Source organism: Polyodon spathula, chromosome 6 (genome assembly GCF_017654505.1).
Source record: "Polyodon spathula isolate WHYD16114869_AA chromosome 6, ASM1765450v1, whole genome shotgun sequence".
NCBI lineage: Eukaryota > Metazoa > Chordata > Actinopteri > Acipenseriformes > Polyodontidae > Polyodon > Polyodon spathula.
In genome coordinates, this window is record NC_054539.1 from 65,505,398 (window position 1) to 65,522,864 (window position 17,467).

Below are 17,467 nucleotides of genomic sequence, written 5' to 3' on the forward strand. Positions count from 1 at the left end.
GTAAAACGGAGGCGGGAGTTATATGATGAAGGGACGGGTTTTTATAAAGTTTGGTTGATATGTGGTGGCGCGCTATTTGAAAAATAAGTTTACAAAAAAGCCGGGAGCTGCACAACTCGATCATATGAAAATAAAACCGTCACATAATTAGACAATACGGATACAAGTGGTAAGCATACAGATGGGATTTTTTTAATTCAGATTTACACTAACTAAATCGATATGTTTTCACTATGTTTATATTTTCAGATAACTAGTAAGGCACTGACATTTGTCTTTACTGCTTGGATGACAAACATGTTTGTGATGGAAATGCGTGTTCTGAAATTCATGTGGCATACGATTTTCTGAGTCCAATTGAGTCCAATTATAATGTGTGTGTGTGTGTGTGTGTGTGTGTGTGTGTGTATATATATATATATATATATGTGTGTGTGTGTGTGTGTGTGTGTGTATGTGTGTGTATATATATATATATATATATGTGTATGTGTGTGTGTGTGTGTGTGTGTGTGTGTATATATATATATATATATATATATATATATATATATATATATATGTGTTAACATCGTTTATTTTTATTTTTGGTTCACGCTGTCATGCTAAAAAAATAAATAAATACTGGTATTAAAATTGAGTATTTTTGTTTTCTGTTTTAAACAGCCACTGACAAAGATACCTTTGAAACAAGGTTACATAGCCAAATCTTATCTGAATAATCTTAAGTTCAAAATTGTCCGGAATCAAAAAAGCTCTCTATACTCTTGTAAGCATGGCCTAACAGACCCTGTTTGCATCACAGTGTTATATTATAAGTGGTAACGAAGCCCATCTTAGGAATTTTAACTTGTTTTAACAAAGCAGTTGTTTTGTGTCCGTAGGTACAATTTGATTGGGAAAATGTTGACTAAGGGTACTCCAAAAAAAAGGAAACATGACGGGTAAGTTAGAGATGGACGCTTTGTTTTGTCTGCGTGAAATCGAATTAACTGTGAATTCATGGTTGATGGCATAGGTGGCTTTTTAAGGTGTCTCCTCTCATATTAATTTGAATTAAAAAATATAAAATAAATAATGTATTAGGTTTGAGACACTTTTTAGTGACCTGTTGCAAAAATAAGACTTGAGGGTTATTGTTTTATTTTTTGTTCAAATGTACCATAAACAAGCTTTACTTATAAATGTGTGAAGTAGTTCTTCTACAGTGATAATGCATGTTCATGTTTTGCTCTCAATTGCAGCCCTCTTTCTGCTTCTGGATCTCCAGCTAACAACCTCCTTAAAGACTTTGGCTCTCCCCCAAGAAGGAAATCTCCAAGGTTACCCAGCTTTCCTCTTGGAAAAACAGCCTTAAAATCCACTGATAATGAAAAGGAAAATTGTTCATCCCCTTTCAAATCACTGTCACCAACAGGACTTTCCCAATTCAGTTGGTCTCCAAAGCCTGCTTCTCCCTTCAAACCATATGTGAAAACTGGATCTTTCTATGGGAAAGGGAAAATGATTTATCTCACACCCCTGGAGAGAAAAGTCGTGAATGACCGCAAACCCACAGTAATCAATGAAGGAAAGAGGGATCAGGTCACCCTGCCTAAGTCTGTTAAATTGGCAAAGAGGAATAAAACTGCACCAAAGCCAAACTTGGGGGTCTCCCGTTCTTCCAGAACCCGCATTACGGATTTCATGAAGCCAAAACCAGCCACTGAGGCACAAAGTCAGTCGATACAGAGTGATCCCAAGGAAGGGGGACTAAAGACATTTTCCTCATTGCGCTTCAGTGGTCTGACAGCCAAACCCAAGCCCAAGCTCCTGGTTGGTGCTGCATTCTTTGCTACTGGGACAAAAGGTCGCTCCATGTATAAAAAACAGACACAAAAAAAAAGCAAGCCAGCTCCATACAAACCCAAACCTAGACCACCTGAAATGGATGTGAACAAGCAAGATCCGGACCAACCCATCAAAAAAGTGGATGCGGTCGTGCTAAAACAGGGCATGGCTTCACCTGAATCGCATGAAGCTTTTAAGCAGAAGCAGAAAGCAAACCCAGGAGTTGCAGCAGAAAGCCACGTTCTGAGGAACAAACTCACACCCAATACAAAGGTGTCAGACAACCAGACGCAGGGGAATGAGCGCTCACCTGAGACAAAGACAAACCAGCGTCTGCAAAACCACCTCATCACCAAGCAGGTGAAGGTTGTTCTGAGGAGAATCGATGGAATGCAGGCCAGCTCGGGGAGCTCCATGGGTGAGCTGAGCAATGTGGAGGTAAGCTTTGAAGATCATTTAATGCTTGCTTTTTTAATACAAAAAAAGCAACAGCCAGGTTGATTAACAGACAAAAACAAGGAGACAGGTTTATAGCTGATAACCGGTGTTTTTGTAAAAAATGTTAATACAACTTAATGGATAGCAGAAACATTATACGGACGAGCAAGTTTTACCTGACAAACCTGATGTAATTTAACCTTTTGTGGAAATGTCAGTAAGGAGACATTTCCTGTTTTGACAGGTTGAGATTGTTCTAATAAAACATCTGTATTCTGGTACGTACCATGGTAATATATAATATATATATGGTATATATATATATTATATTATATATATATATATATATATATATATATATATATATATATATTTTTTTTTTTTTTTTATTGCAGGACTGCTGTACAACAGAGATAGCACTGGACACAGTGTTTGACTTCAATAACACATCTTTACATCTCAAACGGACTAGGAAAAGTACTGCTTTGTTTACTATTTATTTTGTCTTTGCTTGTGCTGGTGGTTTATGTGCATTATAAAATCCATGTTTTATTCTTACTTTTGCAGCGTCTCCACCAGCTGCATCAGTCTATCCTATCTTCAGTACTCCCAGCTCTACAACGAAAGGGTAAAATAACCTTCTAGAATTTTCCCTATGTGCTCCCAGAGCTTATGGTCTTGCATTGTATATGATGTACCTGCAAAAAACAGTTCCTCATATATAGCAGTATGTCTCTTAGATGAAATTGAACACCACTCCTCAGATTCCCTTTTTCCTTACTACTGAATATGTTGTCTTCACATTAATCCATTATTTTGCATAACTACAGACGTTTTCTATTTCTACTATCTGTGCTACAGCCACAGTGGGGAATAGCATGTGTGCACAGGGAAAGCCGTCCATCGGCTTTTTACTTTTTATTTTCCCTCCTCCTGACCTCCTTAGGCACCGTCCTGCAAGAGCTGAACTGGCGTCCCCTGTGGCATGCCAGAGCCCTTTGTTGTCTGCAGCTGCTCTACCCAAACCAGCTAAGCTGCAGAGGAACATCAAGAGAAAAAAAGATTCTGACAAGCAAGCCACAGATCAGCTCATCATTGTACGTAACCCTGCTTTTTAGATTATCCCAGACATTCTTTACATAATGGCTGTAATGGGGACATCCTTTTAAATGTGAATAATGTAAGGAAGTATTGTCATTTTAGTGTCGTTTTTAATTCATATTTCACAAATAAGTCATTAAAACATGTGTGTCTGAGTCTTACCTTTCGTCTTTATTCATAGTATAGTTTCACACACATATTTCACACAATGATGTGAACAGAAACCTAATGGAAGTTACATATGGACAGGGTATGGTTTACACTGTTACAATAGAATGTTTTGTAAGCCCTCACATTCTTCTAATGATTCTAATGATGAGATGACAAATGAGCGCTATTTTTAACAATTCCTAGAAAGCCTTAAATAAAAATGCTGAGCCTGTTTATTTGGTAGTGTGCAAGGATACTGGCACTGGTGAAGGGTTAAATAAAACGAATTGTGAATTTGTTTAAGTATAAAGTTATACGTGTATTTTTTGTTTTTTTACCAAACGTTTTTCTGCTGTAATGTTTTGATTCCGCAACATGGTGTTTAATTCTCTGATTGTTTTCAGTGTAGTGTGTTTGGCACGGTGATGTATTCGTCTCACACTGATTTGTCTCCTTAAACTTGTCAGTTTTCAGCTTTTACTGTTAGTTCTGGTTGCAAGTTTGTATCTATTGCCTGTAGAATTGTTTTATCGTGAAGTCTACGGCTTTGTTTTTGTAACTTTCCAAATCTTTGATTTTAAGGATGCTGGTCAGAAGCATTTTGGTGCCATTGCATGCAAATCGTGTGGCATGATATACACAGCAAGCAGCCCTGAGGATGAATTTCAGCACACACAGTACCATCAGAGCCTCCTGGATAAAATTAAGTTTGTGGTAAGTTTTTTATTTTGGTTTTATTCATGAGTTTCTGTATGAATCAAAATGACCTTGAGTCTGTTTTACATCTCATAACTGACAAGAAGTTCACACTGCTTGGATTTCTTCAGCATCAACAAAAATAAATTTTTCTTCTGGAAAGTGACATTTTATGATCCCAATCAATCATGTTTGTGAACTTACCGCACATTTAGATGGTTCCGAAACTCGGTTTTGCACAATTACTGTAGCAGTGCATAATTTCACAATAGCACCCAGTTTGATATTTCTTATTGCTTCAATAGCATCAGTCTTCCACCGCGAACAACTTGAAAAGCTGTGATCTCAAGTCAGTCAAATGCTATGTACACTGTCTCAGAAGCTCCATGTTTCTTTTTTGTCACTTCTCTGAGGTTATTATTGTCTTGGGTATTAATTTTGTTTGTTTTCTATTTTCTTTTTAGGGGTGGAAGAAAGAGCGGGTAGTTGCCGAATACTGGGATGGAAAGATTATACTTGTCCTGCCAGATGATCCAAAATATGCAGTTAAAAAGGTAACTTTAACAACCTTTCATTTTATGCAGAGAAATCCAAATATTATAAAACTCATTAGGACAGTATGTTACTGACCTACTAATTTCTTACTTTTTAAAACTAAAGCATGAAAGTACAGTGTGGTTGTTGCTAAATTCAGATAGTTGATCTGAAGTTTTGTTTCAATATTAGTCTCGTCTACTTTTGGCCAGAAGGATACATTTTAAGTTCTGTCTGTACTTTGCATGCTGCCTTTCAGTTTAGACTTCAAGCTGAGTTCCATGCCTAAAACTTGAGTTTTGAAAATGTTTTGCAGGCTGATGAAGTACGTCAACTTGCTGACAACGAATTGGGATTTAAACAAGTCTCACTGAGTTGTCCCAGCAGAAGTAAAACATACCTGTTTGTGAACAGTGAGAAGATGATTGTTGGGTGTCTTGTAGCAGAACAGATCAAACTGGTAAGTATTTTCTAGTCACACTAAACTTACGCTTAGCCAAGAACAGCTTTGGGGCTGATGACTGAAGATTCTCAATCTCCACTAAGCTGCCTTTACATTGTTGTCTCTGTAAAATAAGGTTGGCTTTTATACTGCTGAAGACCAAAGACAGCTGAAGATTGTCCTTAAAAAGCCTATGCCTTGTTTCCACTGCTGGCCACAACAGCCCTGGTCGGCCGTGGACGGTGTTTCTGGCCTGCTTTGCTTTATCATACTCGATGTGGCCAGACTGCTGACACAGAAACTATGTCATCGCTTGGCAGGGAGGTGTGTGCTTGTATTGGAAGCGGAACAGAAAAACATTTAACTCTTTACAGTGGCTGACGTCTAACACAATTGTGGTAGCGTGTTACACATTTATCAGCACAGGTGATGGCATTTGTTAACACTGCATTGTTTTATGTTTAACAACGTTAAATTTAAGTTTTAAATGTTAAAGCGAATACACAAACAAAGTAAAAGTAATAGTCTTGCCAGACAGGCTTTGTGTCGGCGAATGAAATCACCATCACTGTCTTCCAGTGCAGAGCTATCCGATTCACTTTCAATCCGTCTGCTTTTGGAAAATTGGGTCTTGAGAATGCTGTCTACAGTTGTGCGTAGGGCGGAAATGAAAATAGCGACGAAACATTTCAATTGCAGCATCCATGGCTGGGGCAGTTGTTTTTTTTTCTCCCCCCACATTCCCCCAGTGACCTGATGATGCGAGACAAGAACGTCTGAATTTGGCCATGTTAGGGGTTAAAACACAAACACATTTCTATTGGCCTGGTCCGGCCAGCTGTGGAAACAAGGCATTAGAGGGTTGACGTGGCTATAGCTAACAAAATAATAACTTGTAACTGCTGCGTACTTCCATGTGTTAGGAGGAACCCATATTTGCACTTTGTTTTTTTTTTATTAAAAGAAAAAAAAAAAAAAAGGTCAGCTTATTGAAACCTTACTAACCCTTGTCTTATTTAAATTGTGTTGATTTACTTACTGTTAAAGTGTACTTGAGTGTAATTTAACATAATTATGTAGGCATTCAGAGTGTTGAATGAGCCAGTGGAACAGAAGGAGTTGAAAAAGCATGAACTGCTGGAGCATCACAGAGCTTGGTGTTGCTCCACAAAGCCGGAAAATGCCATCTGTGGGATCAGCAGGATCTGGGTGTTCAGCCTGATGCGGAGAAAGGGCATTGGCAGGCGCATGGTGGACACAGTCAGGTAGGAGTGTAGAGAGACACCAGGTATTGAAATTGTGCTTCAAGAGCAGAACACCTTGAAGTACTGCACTTGCCTTTTAGAATCAGTATATACTTGATATGTTTCTGACATTTTATTACAATATTAACTTTTTATTGTTGGCAGGGATTCATGTTTTGAACTGATTTCAGACTTCTTGTTGAAGTTTCTGTTTTCATCTAAACTACTGCAACACAAGACTGAATTCTCAGCAATTTTCTGTACCCCCACACTCCCCAAGTGAGCGTCTTAACTGCTATGCAAAAGAGGCCAGCAAGGAGACGGAAAGCTTAGGACACAAATTGACTTGAATCTGTAAAATTAAGCAAAAGTACACTGCATAATACTTGTCCCTTCTCTTTGTTTTAGAAACTCGTTTATGTATGGATGCCACCTAAGTAAAGAGGAAATAGCGTTTTCAGATCCAACTCCAGATGGCAAGCTGTTTGCTACAAACTACTGCGAAACTCCATCTTTCTTGGTGTATAACTTCATTAGTTAAGAAACATGTTTTTTTTGTATTAATAGTGTTTTTTTATGCCATGCAAACAATTTTATGGCTTTTTTTTTTTTTTTTTTTTTTGAACAAGTACCAAGTAGCTAAACATTTAATGAGAAATTAGTTTTGGTGACTTCATAATAAAAACATCTGCTTCTAAATGAAATGTTTAGATTACATTTTTTAATTCTGTTTTTTGTGTTACAGTATGTCTAATTTGTAAATAGTTTAAAAAAGTTAAATTTTATGTTTTTATTTGAAAAGTGAATTGGTTTTAAATAATTAAAACAATGCTGATATGTTACCAGCATGCCATTTAGTTAGTTTGATGGGTTAGTTACTTACTTGGCTGTAAAAAGGTGGGCCCTTGTATGAAAATTATGGGTCATTGTTTAATGTTTTAATAGTTAACATGTTGTAGTACTTTTAATAAAATGGTTTTGCAAAGTTATATGAAATAATTGTCCCTGTTTTGCACACAAGAGTAAGCATGGATCATCTTTCTCTGCAAATTTCTGCTTGTTTTTCATCAAGTGACATCAGGTTAAGAAAATTCAAACAATTCAATTAAATTTGCTTTATTGGACTATGGTACTTCCTTACACACTGCACTGACTGCCTGAACACTGTGTAACACCACATAGCTAGGTGCATTGCAAGTGGAAACAAGTGACTTGTCCTGCGTTGAAGGTGAATTGGACCACTTTTGACTTTGCCTCTGAACCTGCTGTCTAATGCATGCAAATTGTACATTTGCACATTCCTCTTAATATGATCGTTGACATCCTTCACATTTTACCACTTGGGGGTGAAGTTCAATCATCCAGTGATATTTATAAGTATGAATCAAAACTCATTTTAACACTGAAAGACAAAAAAGGCTTCTGATTGGAAGAGTCATTGAATTTAGTCTGGATATTTTAGTATTTAGGGTTGTTTTAAATTTTTATTTTAGCTATGGATGAATTGAACAGCTGTAGCACTGAAGTTGCTTGTAACAAAGACTCATTTGTAGCTAGCCACTGCAGTGAAGCACAAATCATTGTGGACACCCACTACCCTTTTTGAACTATGACATTTTTTTGGTGTTTGCATCGAAGTATCACTAAGCTCTTATAAGGGCTGCATAACAAATACACAATTTATCTTGGCTGTTATCTATAAGGTTTGCATCTACATAATTGGGTGGATAATTTTAATTCTGGTGCCACTATGCTTAAAATATAAATAGGATACTACTTTTGTTTTTATGTACTTAATAGAGCATTCTGTAATGTGCAGTTCAAATATTGTATGCAGTAAGTAAAGCCATGTCAGTGTTACTTTAACTTGTGGGTTCTGTGCCTTGGCTACAAAAAGGGTACCATGTCATTTACTTTATAGAATAAGAACTAGATTAGCCTGCAGCAATTGCATGCCAAATTGTTGCCACAAAAGTTGCAGTACTAAATGTTTCTTTGATTTAATATGGCAGTGATATTGCTGTTGTGTTTGGCTTGTCTGTGGTGTGGACTGTGCATGTCAGTACACCGACCTGTGTGTCTGTAGTGTGTAATGTGCATGACTGTACAGCGACTGGCATGTCTGTAATGTGGAATGTGTGTATGTATCTCTCTAGGAGGACTGTCTCTATGCCTTTTAGTGATTGTTGTTTTAGGCAGACACCCGAGCACTACGCTTCCATTGTCTCTATGGGCTTTGCCTGTTATTTTACATGGGCGCACCTCAGGATGGAACAGAATTCCTTGGAAACCATATTACATATCTTTACAGATGAGTAATTATTTTGGAAATAAACCTTGGCAGAAGATGGACACAGTATCATTGTATTACTGTCTTGCAATATTGACAGTCTATATATAATCATGTCACTCATCAGATTTTTCACTTAAGGGGCTTTATAGTTGACCTAATAAACCAATGCCCTTGAAGCATAAGTCACAGCTCTATATTTCCTAAAAGCATTTTACAGCACTGGAGCAGCAACCTGGATTGCTTCTTAAAAACATGCATTTAACAAAAATAAATATAATGCTATATATATATATATATATATATATATATATATATATATATATATATATATATATATATATAAACACTATGTAACACAATTTTTGTTCCTGGGTAGTAAGTGTTATTTCCTAATTGCTTATGCCTTAAAAGTATAGAAAATGGCTATTATTCCCCACAAACTTTGTTTTTGTGACCAGGGCAGTGATATTTCAAAATATCACTATTTCCAATGGGAAAACAGGCAAATGTGTGTCTTTTTGTTTTTAATTTTTAATAGGAACATTTGCAAAAGATATTCTATTAGAAGATGGTTTTAAAATTAGACATCATGTTGTGGCTCTAGCTTAATGTGACAGACCATCAAAGTAAAAACTACTGTGTTAATTAGTTAAAGGCAACCCTTCTAAAACAGCTTAAACTCTAGTACAGTACTAGTAAAACAAATGTGATTCTATTTGCTTGGCTCTTGCATGGCTGCCTCTAACACTTCAACTATCTGAGCAGCAGAGGGCCTCGTTTCGAGATCTTCGTTAGTGCAGACTGAAAAAACCTCTATGGCTTGTTGGCATGATTCATCCAGCTCCCTCCTGTTGATAGCAGGTCGAGTCCCCAAAGCTTCATAATAAGCTTCCTCGTCAAAGTTAGCTTCATCAAAGGAATCATCTGGAGTAAAAACAATACAACAATAAATAAACATTGTATAAGACATACGGTACCTAAAAAGTTAATACACTTTGGTATGTGATACTGTATCTTTTCTATTTATTTGTGACATACAAACAAATACAATGTGGAGAACAGTCAAAGCTGCAACTTATACATGGACTTCACGTTAATTGTACATTAATTGTACATAGAGAATAAAAAAAAATCATCTAGCATTCATTTTATATATATATATATATATATATATATATATATATATATATATATATATATATATATGTGGTGTGTGTGTGTGTGTGTGTGTGTGTGAGAATGCTAGGTGATTTTGAGACACCTTTAGCAATAATAACCACTTTTAAATGATTAGGATATTTGTCAATGAACTTTTGGCATGATTCTTCAATGATTTTCTGACCATTCTTCAATGCAAAATTGCTCCAGTTCATTCATATTCCAAGGACTTCTCTTCTGCACAGGCTTCTTCATCTCATACCGAAAGTTCTCAATCGGATTTAGATCGGGACTTTGACTAGGCCAATCCAGAACCTTGATTTTATTCTTCTTTAACCATTCTGAAGTAGATTTTGATGTGTGCTTTGGATCGTTGTTGTGTTGGAATGTCAAGTTGCGCTTTATACCAAGTTTTGTATCGTAGGGTTTCAGATGATTTGCCAATATCTTTTGGTATGCTATGGAATCCATTTGACCATGTATTGGAACTTAATTTCCTGTGCCATAGATGAAAAACAGCCCCATAGAAGGATATTACCACCTTCATGCATCATAGTAAGCAATTGTCCTTGTGACGTTTTCCTAAGTCTTTTTTCTTGGCCTGCGACCATTAAGACCTTCCCCATGCAATACTCAACCTGTGGTTGAAATGGAAACCCCACTCACACTTACAGCCAATTCACTTGGAATATCTTTGGCTGTCAATCTCAGATTGTTATTAACCTTCCTCACAATTCTTCTATTTGTTCCTGGTGAAAGAACCTTCTTTCTTCCAGACTGAGGGATCGCAGTGACAGTACCATGAGTCTTGTACTTGTTGATAATAGAAACAATAGTTGAAATTGGGATAATCATGCTTGGAAATCTTCTTTTATTTTTCTCCAGCTTTATGACAATAAATAATTTTATGCCTAAGGTCTTCAAATAGCTCTTTACTTATTCCCATATTGACTTATAGGTAATGACAACAATCATCCTATGCCTAACCCTTTTCTACTCTCTAAGAATGGTCACCTACAATCCAGCATTTTTAGACTTTTCTAGAATTAGGTTCGGCATTCTCATATTGAAATTTCTAGTACCTTGTAAACAATACTATCATAGCATCAAAGGGTATGAATAATTTTGAATTAGCATTTTTGGAGTTTTGCAAAAAACATTGCTGAAATAAATAATTGTAGACATCTATTTCTTGTAACTTTTTTTCTCATCCACAAAGCAAAACTTTTGTTATAAAAGATGGTTCCTAAAATTCCTTGTTTTTGAGAAATTATACATTTCCATTGGGGTATGTCATTTATATTTATTTTTTAAATTTAGAATCTCCAATTATTTTACCACCGATTGTTTTCCAATTTGCAATGCCCAATTATTATTATTTTTATTCCTCCTTTAGTACGGCGATTTCTCCATCAATACGGCAATTCCCCACACAGCTCAGGACAATGACGGGACCAGCCCCCAAGCTCACTCGGCAACTGGCCTGTAGAGGTCACCGCAGAGCGGTGAAGAGAAGCAGTCTAAGCTGGATCCCACCTCCCTAACCCCGAGAACGCCAAAGCAAAGACCGGCTACATCCCACAACTAGGATTCAACATTGCGATCTCTGGTTGCATGATTACATAATTGGTTGATAATCCTGTACTAGTTTTATATTATATTTGTACTTGCATTAATACAAGTCTATAATTAGGTGTTCTTGTAGGCTACATTTTCACTAGAGGATGCTGCAAGCTCAGTATTCCTCAGGTATTACAGCTGGATGGCAAAAACTTTCTGGCAACAAATGAATAAACTAGAAAAAATAACTCAGTCATTTTTGGAAAAAAATGGCTTCAACTTAATATTGATGGACACCAATAAGCTAATCTAAATCCTCCCCTGCTGAAATGAGTACTTATTTGCTGTTTGATCATACTTATACAGAATTTGCATTAAAAATCAAATGTTTCAGCACAGGGAACCCAATCTCATGAACAAATCAAATACCAGCTTCTTCATTGTTACACTCCAGCTGGTCAAGATGAGGTACACACAGAGTCATCATTTCCCACAGCGTCAGCCCATAGGCAAAGATATGCCATTTGTCAGTAATTACACCCTCCTCTAAAGCTTCCTTAGGTTTCCAGGGTTCTGTAACAATGTAGAATGCATTAAGGTTACTCACTGGATCTCTCTGTGATGCTCACTTCCATTTATAACTTGCAGCAGCAGGTGGTTATAAAGTACACCTTCAGCTCTGTTAAAGCTCATGAACCAAAATAGAAACTAAAAAGATTGTTTTTAAATTAAAATGTTGCTATAGCTGTAAAATACTGATGATGTCTAATATTTAGCTTAATGCTTAATGTTCACAAATCATTATTGGAATCATCATTGGAAACTAAATGTTTCCACCTGGAAAAACACACAAGATCTGCCACAGGCTTTAAATGATATGTTTGTTTTTGCCAAACACCTTTAGAGTATATGCTCCCACTAATTTGAGATTTGTGCTTTACAAATTAAAAGCTAGTGGGGAGAAATAGACGCTAAATGCAGTGACTGGACAATATACAATCACTGGATTTGTTAGATGGCTGTTCGTGTGGCTGATGTTATGTATTTGTTATGCACACGTCATCATTGGCAAACATTTAAAAACTGAACACTATAAAAAAATGACAAAAAATGAAAAGCATAAACGGAGACAGATGTTATTGTAATAACTAAATATTTGAAAACATCTGTAGAGTTTTTCCTCAAGTCTTTTAAATGACATAATGTCGACAAAATTATATTTGGCTTTAACAATGTTTTTTTTTTTTTATTTGCAAGAGACTTTCTTTATCCTTTGGGTAATCTAGCTGGCAAAGTGCTCCACTTTAATACCGAGGAAAAGTTTAAATGTCTTTATATCGATAGCAGGCAACACTTGAATCCTTTCCAAAAGGATCTAGTTAACAGACTTATCTCCCACTGGACATCTAGCACAGGACTGACTTACCTCCTCTACTCCAGAGAACTGACACCAGGAGTAACTATTGTATCAATCATGCTATTCACAAATTCAAGTCTACCTATGAGGGAAACAGCTTCTTGAATTATTGAATCATTTACTATTCAATGATTCTGCTTCACCAATTGCAACCAGGGTGTAATTTGTCATCAAAAGCAACCCAGATATTATTGCTTCGATTGTATGGTTTGTTGCATCCACTACATTATTGTTAGACAAACTACAATGTCAGAAAATCTCAGACTGTGGTAGCTCTGTGGTTTATCCTTTCCACCCAAAGAAAAAAGACACAAAAGAAAGTCTGTGTAGAATTTGGATCTTAAAATAAGGTGGGTGCACAAAAGCTGGAATGTCCTTTTAAAGGGTCTGCCAGCCTTATTTCCGAAAAGTTCAGATTCCCTTAACATCTGATATTCTGCTGTAACTGTTTTGAAAGGAACTGCTAGTGAAATTTGAATGTGCATGCTGCTATTTTTACATGGTTAGTATTTCTTTGTATGAATCACGAGTATGAATTTAAGCTATGTTTCCACCAATAAGACGAACAAATGGGGACTCCCAACTGGCAAATCCATCCAGTAAAGGCACTCCTCTGTAGTGCAGGATGCGCCCTGCAAACTTACAAAAATATTTGTCCGTACCAGCACAGAATTGAACCCATCTGCTCACTAACAGCGGTGTTATCGCTACAGCAGGTTACAATTTACCCCTCCACAAACTGGGTAGATAAGTAATGCTTCCTAATAGAGTTCCCGTCAGGTTAATATTAATTGTGAGGGGACAATTTCAGACGATCTATAATTCTGTGTATGAAAATATTGCAGAAAACTATTCTTTTCAGCTTTCCTGAAACAGTGCACTGTGAGCACTGTGCTGGAAATTGGACAATGTAGTAAAATAATTATGTTTCATTACCGTCAACGTCAAAGGATTTCTAAAAGGAACACTCATAGGTCACGTGTAATGGTTCAACTGAACCAAATGAACTTTTGCTTCATGACACTGTTTGCCTCACTTGGGTGCTGTAGAGTCAAACCAGCTGAAGCTTCAGTCCCATGTGAGAATTTGGAGCAGCTGGGAATAAACTCAAATATTTAATTGAGTATGCACAGTGACAGATTACCAGATGTAATATGCAATCGTGTATTATAGATCATTTCAAAATTAACAGTCCACCTTGGATAACATTTTTAATACACTTGCAGAAGGTTCTTGCCAAACAGTTGTATTTACTATAAGAGCTGGACAATAATGAAACTAATTAATCAAATCTTTGTCATGACGCCTGCATACAGTATACAATATGTGTGCTTGCCTGCCATATATTCTATTACCAACAGTACAGGACTCCATTGTATTTTCTATGTTGTGCTAAAGTGTGGTCCCTCAGATCTATTTAATTGCCATATAACATTGTAGAGAAAAGAGTTAAAAGAGCCTTCACCTATGTTCATTTTTACTGGGACAAACTTTTAATACAATTGCATTTTTTTTTTTCTGAATGTTATTTAGGTTGATGTAATTTGTAAATCGGAGCTTAATCGCAACCTGTTATTCATTTTTTTGATGGGTTCTGAATTTTGGTCAGAGTGGATTGTCAGCTTTGAAGACTGAACTCTTCTCAGTTTTCTTTACAGAAAAGTATGGAGCAGTTAAATCTGCATGGCCCAGAGTCAACAGTGGTAGTTTAGTAATCTGAGCCACTGAATCTAAATTGATACGACCAAAGCACTTGTGAAATCCATAGTGCATAAAATAACCACCTGAACTAAAGTCCCCTAGTCCACCGAGCTCAGTTTTATAGAAAATGTGCAACTGCTAAACTAGTCCATACACAATAAACACTGTATTGATGGCTGCCTTTGAAGAATAATCCTCATAAAACCAATGCCATTCATCCCAAATTCATATACAGCTTTCTTTTATTTAAAGAGTGTTGTCATGACATTTTCACAGCATCTTGTAATTCTTTCACATAACAAGTACATTAGCTTGCCTTTGACCTTGGATATGTCCTTGACCTGGAAATTACCAAGCATCTGTTCCTTGTTAAAACTCCTTGGATAGCCTTCTATAGGCTATACAATCAAATACAATCAGTTGTCATCAAAAGTTTACATACCCATATGGAAATTTATAATTTCTACAGATCTCTCTCAAACAAATAATTATAAGAACAATCTTTTGTAGCAAAAGTTTTGCTTTTGTGGATGAGGAAAAGAAGTTACAAGAAAATAGATGTCTACAATTATTCATTTCAGCAATTTTATTTTTGCAAAGCTCCAAAAATGCTAATTCAAAAGTATTCATACTCTGACAAGGAAAATTAAACAAATAGCTAGTTGAGACACCTTTAGCATAATAACCTCTTTTAAACAATCTGGATATTTGTCAATGAGCTTTTGACATGATTCTTTAGTGATATTTTACCATTCTTCAACGCAAAATTGTTCCTGTTCATTCAGATTCTGAAGACTTCTCTTGTGCACAGCCCTCTTCAACTCATGCCAAAGATTTGCAATCAGATTTATAGCAGGACTTTGACTAGGCCATTCCAGAACCTTGATTTTATTCTTCTTTAACCATTCTGAAGTAGATTTTGATGTGTGCTTTAGATCGTTGTTGTGTTGGAATGTCTAGTTGCGTTTAAACCAAGTTTTGTAGCGGAGGGTTTCAGATGATTGGCCAATATCTTTTGGTATGCTACGGAATCCATTTTACCATGTATTGGAACTAAATTGCCTGTGCCATTAGAGGAAAAGCAGTCCCATAGAAGGACATTACCACCTCCATGCTTGACAGTAGGTATGCTGTTCTTAGTAAGAACATAAGAACATAAGAAAGTTTACAAACGAGAGGAAGCCATTCAGCCCATCTTGCTCGTTTGGTTGTTAGTAGCTTATTGATCCCAGAATCTCATCAAGCAGCTTCTTGAAGGATCCCAGGGTGTCAGCTTCAACAACATTACCAGGGAGTTGATTCCAGACCCTCACAATTCTCTGTGTAAACAAGTGCCCCCTATTTTCTGTACTTTCTCCAAATGTAACAACAATCAGCATGACCAGATAGCTCAATTTTTGTTTTATCACTCCACAATACCTTTGACCAGAACTCACCTAAATGCCATTTTGCAAACTTTAAGCGATTGTCCTGTGACATTTTCCTAAGAGTGTTTTTTTGTCCTTGGCATATGACCATTTAAACCTTTACCATGTAATACTTCAACCTCTGGTTAAAATGAAAACCCCACTCCCACTTACAGCCAGTTCACTTTGAATATCTTTGGCAGTCAATCTCAGATTGTTATTAACCTTCCTCACAATTCTGCAACTTAGTAAAAGAACCTTCTTTCTTCCAGACTGAGGGCATGTTGTGACAGTACCACAAGTCTTGTACTTCTTGATAATAGAATCAATAGTTGAAAGTGGGATACTCAAACGCTTGGAAATCTTCTTGTATCCTTCTCCAGCTTTATGACAATAAATTATTTTCTGATTAAGGTCTTCAAATACTCTTTACTTTTTCCAATATTGACTTATTGGTAATGACAGCAGTCATCCTATACCTAACCCTTGTGTACTCTCTAAGAATGTTCACCTACCACCCTGCATTTTCTAGACTTTTCTAGAATTAGGTTCTGCATTGTCATAGTGAAATTTCTAGCACATTGTAGACAATGCTATCATAGCAACAAAGGGTATGAATACTTTTGAATTAGCATTTTTGGACATCTATGTCTTGTAACTTTTTTTTCCTCATCCACAAAAGCAAAACTTCTGCTACAAAAGATTTTTCCTAAAATTGTTTGTTTTCGAGAAATTTGTAGAAATTATTAATTTCCATTGGGGTATGTAAACTTTTGACTACAACTGTATATATATATATATATGTGTGTATATGTACAAAACATGATCACACCTACATCATAGAACTTGCATGAACTACTTTCAGATGCTCAAAAGGTTTGGCAGTAGATTACGGTTAATAGTTCCACCCATTACATTGACCAAGACCAAATGTTACTAGTGGGTAATTTATACTACCCTGTAAGCACTTATCTTTAAGTCAAACTCCCAAGTGTTTTCATATCTCAAAAAGCTACAGTATTTCTACAAGCTAAAAGACTGCTGGGTCAGAACTGGTACCTGCAATGTATTAATTATTCAGTATTTACTCAAAGCAGTATGTGAGTCTCTACCTCTTCCACTGGATATTGGACAGCAGCTGGAAATCTTTTGGACAGTTAGACAGCCAATACTAATATGGCTAGAATGGCTCACTGGGAGTTGAACCTAACTAGCCCTAATGCAAGACTGAGTTTACAAATACCATTTAATAACAAAAGCCACAAATTGAAAGACACTTGTACTTGCTGTAGCAGCTCAAAGGATAACCCCCTGCCACTGCACTCTTTCTCCGACAGGGGTTGAGTGCTGGCCTCACATGCAGGCACCGTGAAGCATGGGAACTCCAAATCAGAAGTTGAAGAAGAACTGCCATTACCTTTGTCACAAGTGACCCTCAAACCCCTTCTCTCCTGTATAAGGTGATAGATCCTTTTGAATTCATTTCATTATTATCAG

The 17,467-nt window shown here is 36.5% G+C and overlaps 1 protein-coding gene across 1 annotated transcript; it reads left to right on the top strand.

The window, feature by feature from the left end:
* The first annotated feature begins 41 nt into the window (after positions 1 to 41).
* On the top strand, positions 42 to 7,048 carry esco2 (establishment of sister chromatid cohesion N-acetyltransferase 2). The gene is made up of 11 exons (XM_041253472.1): positions 42 to 169; positions 885 to 944; positions 1,245 to 2,268; positions 2,664 to 2,745; positions 2,836 to 2,896; positions 3,215 to 3,365; positions 4,102 to 4,233; positions 4,680 to 4,769; positions 5,066 to 5,209; positions 6,272 to 6,456; positions 6,844 to 7,048. The coding sequence occupies exons 2-11, from the start codon at positions 904 to 906 to the stop codon at positions 6,974 to 6,976; spliced, it is 2,043 nt and encodes a 680-aa protein (XP_041109406.1). The 5' UTR covers positions 42 to 169; positions 885 to 903; the 3' UTR covers positions 6,977 to 7,048.
* The last annotated feature ends 10,419 nt before the right edge of the window (positions 7,049 to 17,467 follow it).

Coding starts and splice junctions, on each gene's coding strand:
- esco2 (XM_041253472.1), top strand. CDS start 904: ATGTTGACTAAGGGTACTCCAAAAAAAAGGAAACATGACGG. Junction 2,269..2,663: donor GTGAGCTGAGCAATGTGGAG/GTAAGCTTTGAA, acceptor TTTTTATTGCAG/GACTGCTGTACAACAGAGAT. Junction 5,210..6,271: donor TAGCAGAACAGATCAAACTG/GTAAGTATTTTC, acceptor ATAATTATGTAG/GCATTCAGAGTGTTGAATGA.